Source organism: Aotus nancymaae, unplaced genomic scaffold, assembly GCF_030222135.1.
Source record: "Aotus nancymaae isolate 86718 unplaced genomic scaffold, 86718_ANA_hifiasm-v0.15.2.pri h1tg000010l, whole genome shotgun sequence".
Lineage (NCBI taxonomy): Eukaryota > Metazoa > Chordata > Mammalia > Primates > Aotidae > Aotus > Aotus nancymaae.
The window spans coordinates 65,542,216-65,561,319 of record NW_026988421.1 but is presented as its reverse complement, the minus strand read 5'-3'; the positions used below and the strand labels follow the sequence as shown (position 1 = coordinate 65,561,319).

At 48.6% G+C, this 19,104-nt stretch overlaps 1 protein-coding gene across 1 annotated transcript; it reads right to left on the bottom strand.

The window, feature by feature from the left end:
• Nucleotides 1-9,470: 9,470 nt before the first annotated feature.
• PLAU (plasminogen activator, urokinase) lies at nucleotides 9,471-15,423 on the bottom strand. The gene is made up of 10 exons (XM_012460175.2): nucleotides 15,336-15,423; nucleotides 14,876-14,900; nucleotides 14,624-14,731; nucleotides 13,824-13,998; nucleotides 13,542-13,633; nucleotides 13,167-13,386; nucleotides 12,796-12,944; nucleotides 12,084-12,224; nucleotides 11,601-11,749; nucleotides 9,471-10,582 (listed from the first exon to the last, which is right to left on the bottom strand). Exons 1-10 carry the CDS (start codon nucleotides 15,390-15,392, stop codon nucleotides 10,406-10,408), a joined length of 1,293 nt encoding a protein of 430 aa, XP_012315598.2. The 5' UTR covers nucleotides 15,393-15,423; the 3' UTR covers nucleotides 9,471-10,405.
• Nucleotides 15,424-19,104: the final 3,681 nt, after the last annotated feature.

The following is a 19,104-nucleotide window of genomic DNA, read 5'->3' as shown; positions in this document are numbered from 1 at the left end:
AGAACACCTGACAACTTGTTGCTCTGTGGTAATCACAATTTAGTATGCACAATAATCACCTGGAGAACTCCGAATGTAGATGCTAGGGCCCCACACCCAGCGAGTCCGGGGCAATACCTCTGATCCTGCTTTTCTGACAAGCTCTCCAAAGGTTCAGATGCAAGTAACATTTAGAATGTTGAGAGACACTTCCACAGCCCTTCTATCTGCCCCCTCACCTCGTAACTATTCAGCTAATTAGATGAATTCCTTAGATCAATGATCCTCAATCTTCAATGAATATCAGAATCATCTAGGGAGCTTACTAAAAATACAGTTGCCCAGACACCAGTCCAGTTTGTTTAACCGGATCCTATATAACCAGTTGCCCCGGGCCTTAGGATGCATCCTGAAGTCTGAGAATCAGTGCCTAGAACAGTGGTCCTAAACCTGAGTAGGCGACAGAATCCCCTGGGGAGCTTGTTAAAAACAGATTGCTGGGCCCCACCTCTAGGATTTCTGATTCAGTCTATCTGGGGTGGGGCCTGAGAATTTATACTCCTAACAAGTGCCAGGTGATACAAAATTGCTGCTTTGGGGACTGTAATTGCTTTAGATTGATGTTCTAGGCTGGGTACTGTGGCTCACATGTGTAATCCCAGCACTTTTGGAGGCCAAGGTAGCCACTCACTTAAGGTCAGGAGTTTGAGATCAGCATGGCCAACAGGGCGAAATGCCATCTATACTAAAAATACAAACAATTAACTGGACGTGGTGGTGCACACCTATAATCCCAGCTACTCAGGAGGCTGAGGCAGGAGAATCACTTGACCCGGGAGACAGAAGTTGCAGCGAACCAAGATCATGCCACTGTACTCCAACCTGGGTGACAGAGTGAGACTCTGTCTCAAAAAAAAAAAAGATTGATGTTCTAAGCAAAGTGTTTATCCCACTCTGTCTCCAGTTCATCATTTCTCCTTATTCCCTCAACCAGGACAGAGTTCAGTCCAGGAGACAGAAAGGGCAGAGGGAAGTATTCAAAGAGGTCTTGACTTGAGGGGACTTTCAGAGAAGGACTTCTGGTGAGCTCACCACTAGAAAAACTGGCAAAATTCCAGTAACTCTCTATGGTCAAGGATGGTGGTCAAATTCCAGTGGGGTATAGAAGTAACCTGATCAATAGCTATTAACTTCACAGATACGTCCAGTTCCAATAGGACTCAAGGGCTTAGAGATTACCTGGCAGAATCTCTCAGCCTGTGGTGGTGAGGAGTGTGTAGGTATAGTGAGGAATCAGAAAATTTGAAGCTGGAGCTGACACTTGTTACAGATATCTATCTATCTATATGCGTATATAGATATCTATATATACATGTAGATAGATATGTAGATAGATAGATATAGATATTTAGAAATAAATTCTCACTATGTTGCCAAGCTGGTCTTGAACTCCTGGCCTCAAGCAATCCTCATTCCTGAGCCTCCCATGTAGGTGGGATTACAGGTGTGCACCACATGGCTGGCTTCACCAAGACAATTAAAGGGAAAAGCCAAGCTGGAGCTACAGAGTCCTCCCTCCAAAGGCACTAAACCCAGCTTGTACAATGCTCTGGAGAGAGAGCTAAAAAGGCAATAGGGTGAGGATGGGAAGAGCCAGGTGAGGTAGAAAGTCATTTTCTTCCCTTTATATGAAGAGGGAATGAGAAATTAAGGGCAACTGGAGAACCACAGAAAAGAGGGAAGCAGAGACTGGGTTGGGAAGCCCACCAGCTGGAGTCCTTACAAAATCTGCTCCCTCCCTACACCCTCGTGCCAGAACTTGGTGATGTGCTAAGTGCATGTGATCTGTTGAAACACCAGAAGTCACATTTTTAGGAAGTCAGAAGGCAGACAGCTAGATCAAGCATCTGCTGACCTCCTTATAGTGGGCCTATCCACTAACTCACTGCCAGCGCATCATAGGACAGGAGGTTTGGGAGAAATTCCAAGTGTTAGAACCGTAGTCATGGAGCTGAGCAGGCTTGAGGTATTTAGGAAACAAGCATCAGCCGGTGGAGTCTTGGTTATTAGTACTGCGTGTTGACTATGGTGCTAGGAAAGTTCTCCTATTGGATGGACAGAGTCAGGGAGGTCATTAGCAGGGCTAGCTGCCCTGAGGTACGGATCCCCAAAGTTCTACAAGTGGTAACTGTAGCTTGGTCAGCTACATACTATAAATCACATAGAGTGGAGCCTCAGTTTCTCACCTGTAAAATTATACTGTTACCTTATCTGTCCGAAGTCAGGAGACTATACCAAGTGATAACTCCTTCTCTTCCCGCCCCCGGCCAGGCACCAAGTCTATTCTGTCTCCACCAACCTCCCACATCTGTATCCTCTGCTCATATCCCTCTGCCATAGCCCTGGCTCAGACACTCTTCAGCTCCTACCTCACTGATTACAATAGTCTCCAAACTTGCTTTTCCCTGCTGTAGTCTCACCCAGGCCCAAGAATCTTCCTTTGATCAATTTTTTACGGTGCTCCAAAATCTTTAACAATTCCACATTACAAGAAAGTTCAAAGTCCTTCATGTGGCAGGCAGAGTCCTCTAGGCCCAAAGGTGCCAGCTCTTGCCAATCCCTCCAGTCAAATCACTTCAATGCCAGCACCTACCCCAGCTGCTGGAACCACCTGCAGTTCCTCCGGTGCCCTGGGCTTCCTCCCTCCTCTTCACATTTTGCAGTTTCCTCTGCTCAGAGAAGCATTTCTTCTTCCTGTATTTGCCCTTCAAGATTTTCCCCAAGGTCACCTCCTCCACCTTGCTGTCTTAGCCCTCCCTCCCCATCTTGTACATCTTCCTCATCCTGTACTCTATACATTCGCAATATGTCTCTTTCCCAACTTGGCCCTTATCTCACTGGGGTTGAGACTGGGGCTCAACTTGGGGCAGGTTGACTTTGAGATGCCCTGTGAGTGACAACCAAAAGGGGGTGTCAAGTAGACAACAGAATATAAGAGTCTGGAGTGCAGAAGAGAGGTCTGACTGGAGATCAGCTTTGTGAGTCATCTGTTTATTGGTGATCACTTAAGCCTGGGTACTAACAAGATCCTGAGGGAGAAAGCTTAGGGTGGGAATAGGAGGTTTAGGATCAGGCTTTGGGAAACCTAACACTTAAGACCAAGTAAAAGAGGTTGAGATTACAAAGGAAACCCAAGAAGCCAGAGATGTTAACAATGGATGTGGAATGTTATGAAAGTATTTTACATTTGTAGCTACTTTTACAATTGAATAAAAATGTTTAGTTTAAAAGGCCAAACTTTTTATGGCTTCTAGAAATTAATTCACTTTCTGGACTTTGAAAAATAGTACCTGAGGGCAAGAGATGATATTCAAAATATTTATCTAGCAAGATACTCCAGTAGGACACTTTCATCTGAGCCAGCTGGAGGAGAGAGGGTCTCAGGGGCCTTTACTGTGCCACAGGCATTAATCCTGTGGTTGCTGGATCATGAAGAAGTGGAGAGAGGCTGATGACAGGGGCCACATGGAGAGGATCTTATCTGTTTAGTCATTGAGGAGAACCGGTGCCTGCTGCTAAGAATCAGTCCTGCCACAGGGTTCTCACCAGCTGGATCTCACCAGCTCCTTCCCCACCGTCTCCACCTGCTCATTGTCCCCAGACTTCTCCACCACAATGGACTACTCCTCATTTCCTGAGAACAACTTGCCTTTTCATGTCTCCAGGAGCTTTCCTATGCCTACAATGCCTTTCTCCTAGTTTGGAAAATTTCTGTGTATATTTGAAGGTCCAGGTAAAATATCACCTCTTCTGTAAAGTCATCATTGACTTCCCCAGGCACAATCAATTGCTTCTTCGTTATCGTTCCACACATTATATGCAGACTTAGTATAGCACTTTGCAAAGTCGTGAGCTCCTTGAGGACTAGGACTGTCTCATTTGTATCTAAAAGAATGTCCTATGTATGGGTACTTTAAAAAAATGACAAAGGGGGCCAAACGCCTGTAATCCCAGCACTTTGGGAGGCTGAGGGGGACGAATCAAGAGGTCAGGAGTTCAAGACCAGCCTGGCCAACATGGCGAAACCCCGTATCTACTAAAAATACAAAAAAATTAGCTGGGTATGGTGGCTGGCACCTATAATCCCAGCTACTCAGGAGGCTGAGGCAGGAGAATTGCTTGAACCTGGAAGGCAGAGGTTACAGTGAGCTGAGATGGCACCACTGCATTCCAGCCCAGAGGGCTGTGCAAGATGCTGTCTCAAAAAAAAAAAAAAAAAGACAAAGGTTGTTGAATGAATCTCAATGTGATTGCAAGCTCAAAAAGAGACCTAGAACATCTTTTTTTTTTTTTTTTTTTTTTTTGAGATTGGGCCTCTCTATGTTGCCCAGGCTGGTCTGGAACTCCTGAACTCAAGGGATCCTCCTGCTTTGGCCTCCCAAAGTACTGGAATTTATAGATGTGAGCCACTGCACCTTGTCTAGACCATCTTTTCCCTCAATTTGTTATTTAAAACTCAGCAATCTCACTGATACCTGCTATAACATGGATAAAACTTGAAAACGTCATTTTAAGTGAAAGAGGCCAGTCACAAAGAACCATATATTATAGAATTCTATTAATATAAAATGCCCAAATTTGGCAAACCTATAGAGACGACAGAAAGTAAATTAGTGATTGCCTAGGGCTGAGGGGTTGGAGAGAAAAAGGGAGTGACTGCAAGTGGGTACAGGATTTCTTTGTGAGGTGATGAAGTGTTCTAAAATTGATTGTGATGTTTCACAACTCTGAATGTACTAAAAACCATTGTGTTGTACACTTTAAATGGTGCCAGACGTGGTGGTGTGAGCCTATAATCCCAGTTACTCAGGAGGCTGAGGTGGGAGGATCACTCTGGCCTAGGAGTTTGAGATCAGCCTGGGCGACAGAGCAAGACCCTGTCTCTAGAAAAGAAAAAGAATAAATGGGTGAATTATATGATACATGAATTTACTTCAATATAACTGATTTTTTTTTTTTCTTTAGAGACAGGGTCTTGCTCTGTCGCTCAGGCTGGAGTGCAGTAGTGCAATCATAGCTCACTGCAGTCTCGAGCTCCTGGGCTCAAGCAATCCTCCCATCTAGGCCTCCCAAAGTATTAAGATTACAGATGTGAGCCATTGCACCTGGCCCAGAATTGATATTTAAAAAACACCTCAGGCTGGGTGCGGTGGCTCATGCCTGTAATCCCAACATTTTGGGAGGCTGAGGCAGGTGGATCACCTGAGATCAGGAGTTTGAGACCAGCCTGGCCAACATAGAAAACCCCGTCTCTACAAAAAATACAAAAATTAGCCAGGCATGGTGGCAGGCACCTGTAATCCCACCTACTCAGGAGGCTGAGGCAGAATTGCTTGACCTCTGAGAGGTGAAGTTTGCAGTGACCCAAGACCACGCCAGTGCACTCCAGCCTGGGTGACAGAGTGAGACTCCATCTCAAAAAACAAACAAATAAATAAAAAAAACACCTCAGCAACTCCTCTTACTCCATCTAATTGAAAGGGAAGGCTTAAATGTTTCCTGCTGGGGAGGAAGGTGGATGCAATGGGAGTGAGTATGGAGTATATGCAGGGGTGCAGCTGCTGCTGGCTGCTGGCTTGGGAAAGATAGGCCATACGTGGAAAGCAGACTGAGTTCTGTTAATATAATGGGCTGAGAATACTCAGAAAGAGGGGAGGGGTTCTGGTGAAAACAGAAACTACTTCAGTGAAACCAGATTTCAGCAGAAAGCCTGAGGTTTCCGTGAGAACAGTGAAGTTTGATTTTGAAACTGGTGACTGAGTGTGGTCTCCTCACCCGGCCTGGGAATCTTCTAGGAGGAAAAAAATGTTATCTAGGAGAGGGTTGAAATTCTGATAGATGTTGCCTAGAAACCCAGCATCCATGAAGTAGGAAGCTTGAAAGGGGGGCTGCTCTCCTTTTCCCCTATTTGGACCCTCCTGAGAGGTGATAGATCCCAGTGCTGCACATGAGGACTCTGGAGCCAGCTGCCTGGGTTCCAACCCTGACTCTGCATTTGGAGCTGCATTGCCTCATGCAAGTCACTCAATCTGTCTATGCCTTCATTTTCACTACTGTTAAATGGGGCTAATGATATTAACTTCCTCATAGGATTGTTGGGAGGATTAACTCAGACAACACATGAAGAATTTAACACAGTGTTGGTTGGGCGCAGTAGCTCACGCCTGTAATCCCAGGACTTTGGGAGGCTGAGGCAGCCGGATCACTTGAGGTTAGGAGTTCGAGACCAATCTGGCCAACATGTTGAAACCCTGTCTCTACTGAAAGTACAAAAATTAGCCGGGCATGGTGGCACATGCCTGTAATCCCAGCTACTCAGGAGACTTAGGCAGGAGAATTGCTAGAACCTGGGAGGCAGAGGTTGCACAGTGAGCCAAGGTCAAGCCACTACATTCCAGCCTGGGTGACAGAGCAAGAAAAAAAGAATCTAGAGCTATGAAACTGGTTTCTGGAGAAGTGGCTGATGCCTGCTAGCCTAGGGTGAGATCTAATATTAGGGAAAGAGACAGCAGCTGGCTGGGGGTCAGGATGTTGGCTGAGAAATGGCCTGAAGATTGTTAACAGCCTCATTGCCTAACTCTGCCAATGGGGCTCATATTTCCTGTTTTCAGTATCTCTGAGCCCTGATGCTGGCTGCTCAAGTTTGAACAAGATCTTTCTTAGCCCTTGAGGGGAATGCAGAAGCTGAGCAGCCACTCTGCCTGGGTGACTTCCTAGCAAGTTTCCAGTCCCACAAAACAGTGCAGTTCTGAGGTGGGAGAAGGGAGAGGGCTCCCATCTGATCTGATGCTACAAGAATTTACTTAGCTTTGTAATAATAACCACTGTTTTTATGCTTTTATTAGGTCCCAGTATTATGCTAACGGACTTATGAACTCAGGATTCCTTTTTTTTTTTTTTTTTTTGAGATGGAATCTTGCTCTGTTGCTCAGGCTGGAGTGCAGCAGTGTGATCTCGACTCACTGCACCTCCTGGGTACGAGCAATTCTCCTGCCTCAGTCTCCTGAGTAGCTTGGGATTACAGGAGCCTGCCACCATGCCCAGCTAATTTTTGAATTTTTTTTTTTTTTTTTAGTAGAGATGGGGTTTCACCTTGTTGGTCAGGCTGGTCTCAAACTCTTAACCTCAGGTGACCCACCCGCCTCAGCCTCCCAAAGTGCTGGGATTACAGGCATGAGCCACCACGTTGGGCCTTCATGAATCCCAAATCCTTATAACAACCCAGGGAGGTAGATTATGTCATTTCTTTTGTACAGATGAGGAAACTGAGGTGCAGAAAGGCTAATAATCTTTCCCAAGTCAACAGCTAGTGTTAGATTCTAGTTCAGGCCACCAGACTCCAAAATCTGTGCTCTAAACCGCTTGCATCACCCTGTGTAAAACAGCATGCTAAATTATGGGGATCAAAAGCCGAATACTAATCCCAGCACTTTTGGAGGCTGAGACAGGCAGATCACCTGAGGTCATGAGTTCAAGAGCAGCCTGGCTAACATGGTTAAACCCTGTCTTTACCAAAAACACAAAAATTAGGTGGGCTGTGGTGGTGTATTCTTATAATCCCAGCTACTTGGGAGGCTGAGGCAGGAGAATCGCTTGAACCCAGGAGGTGGAGGTTGCAGTGAGCCAAGATCGCACCACTGCACTCCAGCCTGGGCGACAGAGTGAGACCCAATCTCAAAAAAAGGAAAAAGCTGAATACTTGGAGTTCTTGCCCTCTAGGGAAACACGTTCCAGAAAGCCTCTAACCAGGAAATCCAGGAGACCTTGTGCCCCCAAACCCCACTCAGAAAACTGGCTGTTCATGCAGAGAACTCATGCTGACCATATCTTGAATTTTCTGGGCCCTTCATATATTCTGACCAATTGTCCCCAATCAGTGGTGCATGTCAGTAACACCCAGAGAGCTTTTCTAAACCCATGAGACCTGGTGCTAGCCCTGACCTGAATCATAATCTCTACAGGTGGAGTGTAGGTGTGCATATTTTAAAAGGTCCTCAGGTGACTTGATTAAAAAATACTGCCCAAACGCATTAACACAGCTTGGAAATTCTAATTCTTGACACCCAATTATCTCCCAACCTGCTTTCTACACCCTAGTTTTTCAAAGCTTGATGTTTGGTTCAAAATATATGGTCACCCACATTAGGACATCATCCAGCTTTGAGATTCTGGGCCCCTTAATCATAGGCATAGCAATGGCTGGTCACAAGCTCCCTTAACACACTGAGAAAATTCCAGCATCAGCCCCACACAGATGATGGGAAATTATGTTTCCTGAATGCCACAGACTCAAGCTGGCATTCTGGATAAGAAATTTTCTTTCTTTCTTTTCTATCTTTCTCTTTCTTTCTTTCTTCTTTCTCTTTCTTTTCTTTCTCTCTCTTTCTTTTTCCTTCCTTCCTTCCTTCTTTCTTTCCTTCCTTCTTTCTTTTTTTTTTGAGGCAACGTCTTGCTCTGTTGCCCAGGCTGGAGTGCAGTGGTGCTATCTCAGCTCACTGCAACCTCTTACTCCCAGGTTCAAACGATTCTCCTGTCAGCCTCCCGAGCAGCTGGGATTACAGGCACTCACCACTACACCTGGCTAATTTTTTTACATTTTTAATAGAGACGGAGTTTCACCACGTTGGCCAGGTTGATCTCGAACTCCTGACCTCAGTCTCTGTGCACCTCAGCCTCCAAAAGTGCTGGGATTCCAGGTGTGAGCCACCGCACCTGGCCAGCAATTTTTACTTACAAGTCATCTTTTTTTTTTTTTTTAAACAGAGTCTTGCTCTGTCACCTAGTCTGGAGTGTAGTGGCACAGTCATAGCTAACCATAACCTTGAACTCCTTGGCTCATGATCCTCCTGCTTCAGCCTCCCAAGTAGCTAGGACTACAGGCATATGCTACCACACTTGGTTAATTTTTTTTATTTTTTGCAGAGACAGGGTCTTACTAAGTTGCCCAGGCTGGTCTGAAACTCCTGGGCTCAAGCGATTCTCCCACCTTAGCCTCTCGAAATGTTAGGATTTACAGACATGAGCCACTGCACTTGGCCACAGGTATTCTTCTTGGTTGAGGTCAGCTCAAGGATCACTGGGGGCAGAGTGAAGAGAATGTTGTAGAGTTAATCCTAAAGAAGACCACCATGTACAGACGTACAAGATGTGTACTGAACAAAGGCATCAGGCTAAGGAGGCAATTGGGAGCTGACACTAAGCCTGCACACTACTTACACAGCCATGGGATTGTGGTTTGGGGCAACTTAGTATACCTTATGTGCTGTGGAGGCCCTGCCCTACAGCCCAACTAACCTCTACCTCCCAAAGCTCCATTAAGTCCAGAGATTTAGAGCCATAAGAGACTCTGGAGTGCAGTCCACCTTTGTTATTTTCTCCTTTTTATGCACTCCAACTCCCACCCATACAAGCACCAGAGAGAAGCCAAAGTCTTCAGAAAAATCACATTTTATTGATCACTTTTATTTAAAATTACAAAAATATAAATAAAAATAGTGAAATATAATTATAAATATTCAGTGTACAAGAATGGTCCTCACCCCACCCAGTGAGGATTGGATGAACTAGGCTAAAAGGAAAGAATAACTGGCCAAGAAAGGGGCATCTATGTGAAAATAAAACTGAGACAATTAGTACTGGTCACAGGTCATGCTGCAGAAAAATACATTCCCAGGCACTATTATGTGGGGGACCCAAGATGCTCCAGGAGTGACCTACAACCTTTCCAGGCAGACCACTCTGTATGGCATCACAGTCCACACAGTTTAAGGAAATATCTAGTCTTGCAATCAGACACCAGCTCTTACTCACACTTACACTCATAGCCCACACATGAGTGTGTAAACATACACACACATACATATTTCCTGATAACATTCATGGAATGTCAGAGCCCTGCCCTGAAGTCATTAGTATCTCTGCTCCCCAAACCTCTGCTCCCACATTGGCTAAGCTCCCTCAAGAGGCCTCAGCTGTTACACTTCCTAATTGAGAAATTACTCATTTCTCAACCATGGGCCTCATGAATGCCCACCATCAGGGGAGCCGGCTCCCCCTCCACCCATGCACAGGAGATGCCCTCTTTAACTCCTGCAGGCTTCAGTCCAGAAAAAGACAAGCTGCTGGTCAGTAACACCTTGATTCAGGACCACCCCTCCATCCTGGCCAGAGGGGTCTGGGCAACCAGCACCCAGGCCTGTGCCTGAGGGTAAAGCTATTGTGGCTCACGCTGGTGGGCGGCACAGGCAAATCCATCTGTGCAGAGCCTATCTTCCCAGTCTCTTCTTACAGCTGATGGAGATGATTCTACTGCAAAAATGATGGCCAGCAAGAAAGCGGGTGGTGCCCGTTTCCTCCCTGGGGACCCTCAGAGGGCTAGGCCATTCTCTTCCTTGGTATGCCTACGGATCCAGGGCAAGAAGCGTGAGACCCTCGTGTAGACACCTGGCTTGTCCTTCAGGGCACATCCACGGCCCCAGCTCACAATTCCAGTCAGAGTCATGTGGCCTTGGATGGAGCAGATAAGGGGTCCCCCTGAGTCTCCCTGTGAAGCCAAAGACACAAAAGATGAGCCCTGGAGAAGTGAGGAGGGGGTTTCTGATCCCACCACCCAACCATACCTGAGAGAGGGAAGAGTTTCCCAGACTCAAAGTCCTTAGTGACTTTTCATTTTCTTTCCTTTCTTTCTTTTGGACAGAGTCCCACTCTGTTGCCTAGGCTGGGGTGCAATGGCGCGATCTCAGCTCACTGCAACCTCTGCCTCCTGGGCTCATGTGATTCTCCTGTCTCAGCTCCTGAGTAGCTGGGATTCCAGGCATGCACCATCACACCCGGCTAATATATATATGTATATTTTTTGTATTTTTAGTAGAGACGGAGTTTCACCATATTGGCTAGGCTGGTCTCAAACTCCTGGCTTCAAGTAATCCACCCACCTCAGCCTCCCAAAATGCTGGAATTACAGGCATGAGCCCCTGTGCCCAGCCCAGCCCCATTTTCTACCACATTGAGTTTAAAATCCCCTGCTCGGCTTTTAAAATCCTGTGCTGCTATTCCATCCACACTCCCAGATCGTGCTTCTCCTTCCCACCCAGAATATGCCAGCCTCCTTCTCAGTTTTGTATCTTTAAACTGAAACAACTTCCTTTCTTCCCTCTGCATCTTCAAATGCCTATCAGGTCACATTTCCTTTAAAGCCTGTCCTCCCTGACCCTCAGGTTGACACTCACCTCCCTCTCCTGAACACCTGATCGTTTACAGTTCACAGCGCACCCTGGGCACTGCGTTACAAGTTTTTTTTACCATTTCCTCTTTCTAGGATCTCATGTTCCCTAGGCTGATGTGACTAGCGAAGAGCTGGGATTTATTTGGTAACGTTTGGTAAACACATGGCAATGTTTGGTAAACACATAAGGATTGGTTTAAAACCTCAAAGACCTGAGCTCCTGATTCTGGCTACTTAAGGCTTTGGCTAGAGAGAGATACCCCAACGCTGACTGGGACAAGCCCAGGAGCTCTTAGGAGATACAGAAGAGATGGAGAGAGAAGCTTGAAATTCTCACCTGGCAGGAATCTGTTTCCCACTGTGGGTCGGCAGCACATAGCATTTTGGTGGTGACTTCAGAGCCGTAGTAGTGGGGCTGCTGGCACTCCTGGTGGGAAACCAGCTTCACAACAGTCATTTTCAGCTGCTCCGGATAGAAATAGTCGGCTAGGTAGAGGAAACAGGGAGGCGATTGCATTAAGATGTATCTGTCCACTGGGAGTCTGCCAGGGAGGGGTACCAAAAAGTGTCTCTACCAGGGAAGGCCCTTATTCTTTTCCATGCAAATCTGAGCCTTTACTTCACCTATAACCCCCATCATCTGTTTACCTTTGCAGCTCATCACTCCCTAAGTAACACTCATCATCCATCCCTGGACCCATCTGCCACTTCCTAAATGCTCCCATCTCTAACTCTGCAGTCTTCCCTTGATCATGCTGGGCTCACTTTCAGGTCAAAACACTCCCCAGGACCTCCTAAGTCAGTCCCAAATGTTACTTACTAGTATTCTCTTTTCCAAAGCCAGTGATCTCACAGCTTGTGCCAAAACGGGCATCGTTATACATCGGGGGCAGGCAGATGGTCTGTATGGTGCGGGATGGCTGTGCACACTTGCCCTCCTTGGAATGGATCTTCAGCAAGGCTGGGGGAGGAGAGAGGGTCAGAGGAGAAAGATCAGTACTGGTTAGGCGGTCCCTATCTGTCCCCTCCAAATGCTGAGGAAGTAGCTATGTCCATCCCTAGTTCAATCATCCAGGGAAGTCTGCTGGTCGCTTGTCACCTGGAAACCTTCCCTGCCCCATGCACCAAGGGCTTTGTTGTACAGGTTGTTTCCTGCAAAAAGTCCCAGCTGAGGTAGGTAGGCTGAAATCCAGCCCAAGGCTCCATTCTCCAAGTTCTATATCCTAGCACAGACAGAGGCTGCATCCCACAAAGGAAGGGGCATCTTTTCTTAATTCACATAAACAGGGCATTACCAGCCCAAGCCATATACCCACAGGGCCGTTTCCACTCTCAAGAAGCTACTAGTTGGGGAAATTCAGGGTCTCTCCAGAGGAACACAGGGCCCCTCAGACTTCCTGGAACTCTTCCCCATCACTCCCTTTGTCATGTAAATCGGGGCTTCAGGGTCCCCCACAAGTTTCAACCTCAGCTCCAGTCTCTTTCTGTGTCCCATTCTCCCCAAGCCATCATGGCCACGGCAGCCACCTCACCAATGTCGTTGTGGTGAGCAAGCGTGTCAGCACTGTAGTCCTCATGTAAGATGAGGTTTTCCACCTCAAACTTCATCTCCCCTGGCGTGTTGGAGTTAAGGTTTGAGCGACCCAGGTAGACGATGTAGTCCTCCTTCACTGCGTGATTACTGTGGGAGAAGAAATCCATCAGACAGTCTCATCCCATGAAATCCTGCCGCTTCTTCCTTCCCTCCCTAGAGGCCTCAAAGCAAGACTTGTCCCCAAGGCCAAGGGCTGCATGGAGAGGGGCTGATGAAGGAGAATTGAGGGGGATCCCTTTGCTGGGAAGGAGAAAGGGATATGCTTGGGGTGGGGCAGAAGAGTCCGAGAGGAGAGACCCAGGGCCGTACATGAAGCAGTGTGTGGCGCTGACCACCCAGCAAGGGCTGATGAGGCTGCCTCCACACAGGTAGGTGACAGAGCCCCCCCGGTGCTTCCTGTAGATGGCTGCAAACCAGGGCTGGTTCTCGATGGTGGTGTATTCTCCGCCAATAATCTTAAAGCGGGGAGTCAGAGGCTTCTGGCCACACTGAAACTCTACTTCTGCTGGAGGAGAGGAGGGCTTTTTTCCTAGAGGACAAACAGAGAGATGTCTTCGGGAGGCAGGTAGGAGTAGGCATCCCTCTCAGGCGGCACCCCCTCCTTCGCCCTCCTGTGATGGAATAAGGGGACATGTGAGTTTGTCCCCTTCCACCCCACTGTCATCAGCAGGTAGTGACACTCACCATCTGCACAGTTGTGCACCATGCACTCTTGGACAAGCTGCTTTAGGCCGACCTGCACGTAGCACCAGGGCTGCCTCCGGTTGTCTGGGTTCCTGGCAACACAGAGAGAAAGGGGATGTCATTCCAACCCAGAGGACCTTCCCTGCCTCCTCCCCTCAGGGAAGACTCAACCAGAGGCTGCACTTCTTTCGCTACAGCCGGCTGTCTGGGAGAAAGGGATGGTAACAAGGGTTTCTGAGAAGCTGTGGGGAGGGCTCTTGGTCCTTGTGGCCCCCACCTCACCTGCAGTAATTGTGTTTCCCCAGGCCCAGCTGAAGAGCATCAGATCTGTGGGCATGGTATGTTTGCTGAAGAACAGCAGCAGAGTTCCAGGACAGGCAGGACCGGCCCATGATGTCGGTTTTGGCCTTTCCTCGGTAAAAGTGACCATTCCCCTCATAGCAGGTTTTTGACTTATCTACAAGAGAATGTGAGAATGAGTGAGGATGAGAGAATATGAAAAAGAGAAGGAAGTTCCAATTTTTTTTTTTTTTTTTTTTTTTTGAGACGGAGTCTTGCTCTGTTGCCCAGGCTGGAATGCTGTGGCATGATCTCGGCTCACTGCAACCTCTGCCTCCTGGATTCAAGCAATTCTCTTGCCTCAGCCTCCCAAGTAGCTGGGACTATAGGCATCTGGCACCACGCCCAGCTAATTTTTGTATTTTTAGTAGAGACAGGGTTTCACCATGTGGGCCAGGCTGGTCTTGAACTCCTAACCTCAAATGATCCACCCACCTTGGCCTCCCAAAGTGCTGGGATTACAGGCGTGAGCCACCATGCCCAGCCGCCAATGGACATTTTAAAGATGATGTGGTTTCAGACCTGCCAGAAGCCTGGACAGGGTATCCTTCCATCACCACCTTACATTTGTGCGGCCACTACTTCATGAGCATGTGTGTTTATCCTTGTCACATAGAGATGAAGATGTCACCCACCCCATCTGCAGCTCCTAACTCCTGCCTGCTCTTGCCTCCCACCCATCCCTCCGTGTCCCTAAATTTCTGGTGCCCCCTCCCTCCCAGTTGCAGTGGAGATCTCCATACCTATCTCACAGTGCAGCCCTCCGAATTTCTTTGGGCAGTTGCACCAGCGAATGTTAGAGAAGTACTTGTTGGACACACATGTTCCTCCGTTTAGACAGTCACAGTTCGCTGGAGAGAACGAAGGTGGAGTAAGAGAGGGGGAGTGGAGGTGATAAGGGTGGGGGTAGCCCTGCAGCAGGGGCAGGGAGGGGATGTCCCTGAAGCTTTCCCAAGATGTCTGTGCAGCCATCTGTTGTAGGGGTGGATACTCACATGGAACTTGATGTTCACGGCTGCCCTGAAAGAGATTGGGGAGGAGGCTTCACCAAAGGTCCCATGTTCCCGGGACTCCAGGGAGAGGATAAACCAGCCCCAATCCCAAAACCCACTCTTCCTTCCCTCTCCCTCTCGCCTCACCCTGTTCATATCTAGTTCTCAAATGGACGATCATGGGTTTCCAGCAAGGAAAAATGGATTGACCCAACTAAGCTTCATCTACCAGGTGCCTGCAGGCTGGGGCAGTCCTCGCGGCCTCTTCCTCCCTTTCCCGCCAGTGCGAACCCCCGTGGTACTCAAGCCTCCGCCGCCGCCACCCTGTCCCATTTCCTGGGGAAAGCCTGGCCCTGCTGTGGATGGAATCCGGAGGACCCTAGCTCCCGGAGCTGCCCCTCCTCTCCCCTCATGCTGATCAGAGGTCCTCAGGCAGCATCAGTCCAAGCAAGGGAGCACTCACTTTGGAGTCGCTCACGATCAGGACGCAGAGGAGCAGGCGCACCAGCAGGGCTTTCATGGTGGCGAGGTCGGGGCGCTAGACGGCGGCTCTGCAAGGGAAGGAGAAGTCAGGACAAGAGGCGGAGGAGCGGGAAGTCTGGCCGGGCGGGCGACTGCAGCGCAGGGGAGGTGCCCGTGGTGACCAGGCTCCCCAGCCCCGGCTGGCTCTCTCCTCTCTGGGCTCCGGGTTCCCGGGCAGCCTGGACCGGCACCCGTGGAAGACGCCCAGGACCGGGCGAGGTGACTCGATGCAGCCGCCAGGCTCCGGAGCTGGGGCTGCCGCGCATCCGGCCCGGGGCTCTCGGAATCGCGGCACTCACCGGTGGCTGCGGCGGGACGGTGAGGGCCGGTGCTGCGGGGACAGGTGGGCCCTGGGCCAGGCTCCGGGACTGCGGACTCCGCGCTGTTTTGCGGCTCGCGGCGCCTGCTCTATATCAGGGCCCGCCCTGGCCCCGCCCCGCCCGCTCCCGTCCTGCTCCCAGCCCTCACCCGCCCTTCAGCGTGCAGTGACCGGGGTGGGGGCGGGGGGGGGACCCTGCGTGCTTCCGAAACGCTCACAAAGATCTGGGAGCAGCGCGGTCTCCAGCGGAGAGGACCCAACAAAGTCTGGACTTAGGAATCGAGAGGCTCGTAAATTCTCCGTTCTTCCTCCCTTGCACCTGGCCCGGAGCCCGTGTCAGTGCAAGGGGTCCCCGAATTGCAGAGAGGGGAGAGGGCCACGGGAGACCCTCTCCCTCGCCTAGCTCTGAAGCCTCCTGGGGTCCCCTAATCAGTTCTCCAACCTCTCCCCGCTGGGCTCCAACTTGCCTAAGAGTGCTTCAGACCCCCTTGCCCGCAGCTGATGGAGCTGTGAAATCTTCATCAACGCGACAAACCTACGAGACATACTCTCCCAGAAACACAGACACAAAAACCCCTGGCCAGAGGGGCTGCCTCTGTGCCTTTGTCCAGCGGCAGTCCCCAGATATCACCTACACAACCAGTGGATGGAACAAAGCCGGGCTTATTGCTTTTCGCAGTAAGGGAGTTTTGATGGTGCTATCAAAGGGGGAAACGCAAGGCCAGATTCTACTGAAAATTTGCAATTTCGTTTAAAGACAGTTTTTGACAGTAAGGGCTTGATAAGGATTGGATTAAGTGTCATGATACGATGTTACAGGACTGTGGGAACAAAGTCCTAGAGAATAAACTGTTGGTGCTTCCTACTGAAGTGTTATTGGGTCTTTTGGGAAGTGGTTTTTTTTTTGTTTTTGTTTTTTTGTTTTATTTTGTTTTGTTTTGAGATGGAGTTTTCCTCTCGTTGCCCAGGCCAGAGCGCAATGGCATGATCCCCATCTCGGCTCACTGAAGCCTGCTTCTCCCGGGTTTAAGCAATTCTCCTGCCTCAGCCTCTGGAGTAGCTGGGATTACAGGCACGTGCCACCATCCCTGGATCATTTTGTATTGTTAGTAGAGACGGCGTTTCTCCATGTTGGTCAGGCTGGTTTCAAACTCCCAACCTCAGGTCATCCGCCTGCCTGGGCCTCCCAAAGTGCTGGGATTACAGGCGTGAGCCACTGTACCCGGCTGGGAAGTTTTAATAATGAACAGTTCATTTATTTGTGTGGGCAAGAATGAAAGTAAAGACAATAGAAACATGTAGACAGTAAACTGTGGAGGTTCTGGAGGGTGTGGAAGTTCTGCTCTCACCTCTGAGTAGAGGAATTGGGAGAATGGAGGACAAAATAAGAGGAAGGTTTATTTTTCACTGCATGTCCTTTTACACTGCTTACATTTTTAAAAACACATCCCTGTATAGCCCACTCCAAAAAGATAATTACACATGTTTAAATGCCTGTGTATTTAGTGTTTTACTTCGTCATAGAGCCTTGTTTATTCTATTCAGATAGTAACAATTATTTATCAAATAAAATTGGCCTCCAGAAAAAACAGATCATGTGTAAATGACTCCACCCACCCTTCCTGCCTGAGGATAAGCGCACATTTGTGTATACACACATGCACACACACGCACACACATCTCTGGGCACACTTGGAGGAACATTCTGTGGTTCTGTCACCCCCATCTCTTTCCCCTTGTGTCAGAAACCAAGGCTTGGGATTATTTTGAACCCAGTAGGATTCGCTCTCTTAGTGGAGGGAGAGGAGACTGAATCCCAGCAATCCACTAGAGGCCCACACTTTGGTCCCTTTCCCAGCCTAGGCCTGCTGCATTTTGTTGCCTTGCAAATCTGGACCTTGGGTCTGGGTCCACTTGAGAGTGACAGAAGAAAGGCAGGAATGGTAGGAAGGAGGAAGGCTCCTTTGCTCCACCCCGGCCAAGGGCTCAGGATGCCAGCTGCTGGCTGGGGAAAGTGCAAGTTAACCTTACAGCTTTTGGGAGGCAGGTGACCCACTGTCTTCAGGAGAGACTTCTGTGCCTGTGAACTGCCAACCTTCCAGGGGACAGACTGAGTCAGAGCTGCTGTAGGCCTCAGATCCAACCTTGCTACTTCCTCTAGAAGACTGTGGTCAGTTTTGTTTGGATTTGAGAACCCATTAATTGTAAATAAACGTGATCAAAATGTAAACAGAGATGTTGCAGCCTGAGGACTTACCCCGAAACTCCTAGGTTAGTTACCAGGAAATTCCCAGCAGCCCTCGTGATTCATGTTGCTCCCTTAGCAGCTCTCATGACTCCAGATTACTTGGCTGGAGGCTGTCATGCTGATTGTTGAGAGCAGATGACTTCATTTCCTCCTGGACAAAGAGGTTTGGAGACCGTTATGAAGCATGACACCCTTTCTCCCCCTCCTCCCCGCTGCTACCTCTTCACCTAGCGCCTCCAACTCTTCACAGAACTTCTTTATCCATGCGCTAATCTTTAGCACTCTCTGAAATCTTTGTGCATAGTGTGTTCAAGACTTTCAGTTCCTTTTTTTTTTTTTTTTTGTCCTTAGGGACAAGGTTTCACTGTGCTCCTGGGCTCAAGGGGTCCTCCTGCCTCATCTTTCCAAAGTGCTGGACTTACAGGCAGGAGCCACTGTGCCCGGTGACTTTCAGTCATTTGAGGGCAAAGATCACATCTTAAATATATTTTTCTCTCCCTCAGCACTTGGTACGTGCCTTATTCATGTAGGTGTTTATTGTGACTGAATTAATCAATGAGTAGGAACAAGAGCTTTGGGGCACCCTGGAAATTTTCCTCCTCTTTTTTCTTGTCATTTAAAAAATAGCACCAGCTTGTACTTTTTTTTTTTTTTTTTTTTGAGACAGAGTCTCACTCTATCACCCAAGCAAGAGTACAGTGACGTGATCATGGCTTACTGTAGCCTCCACTTCCCAGCTCAAGTGATCCTCCTGAGTAGCTGGGACTACGGGTATGTGTGAACACACCCAGCTAATTTTTTTTTTTTTTTTAAGATAGGGTCTCACTCTGATTACCCAGGCTGGAGTTCAGTGGCACAATTTTGGCTCACTGCAGCCTTGACCTCCCCAGGCTCAGGTGATCCTTCCACCTCAGCCTCCCAAGTAGCTGGGACTACAGGCATGTGCAACCATGCCCAGCTAATATTTTTGTATTTTTAGTAGAGACAAGGTTTTGCCATGTTTCCCAGGCTGGTCTTTAGCTCCTGGACTCAAGCAATCTACCTGCCTCAACCTCCCAAAGTGCTAGGATTATAGGCGTGAGCCACTTTGCCCAGCTAATTTTTGTATTTATTGTAGAGACAGGGTCTCACTATGCTGTTCAT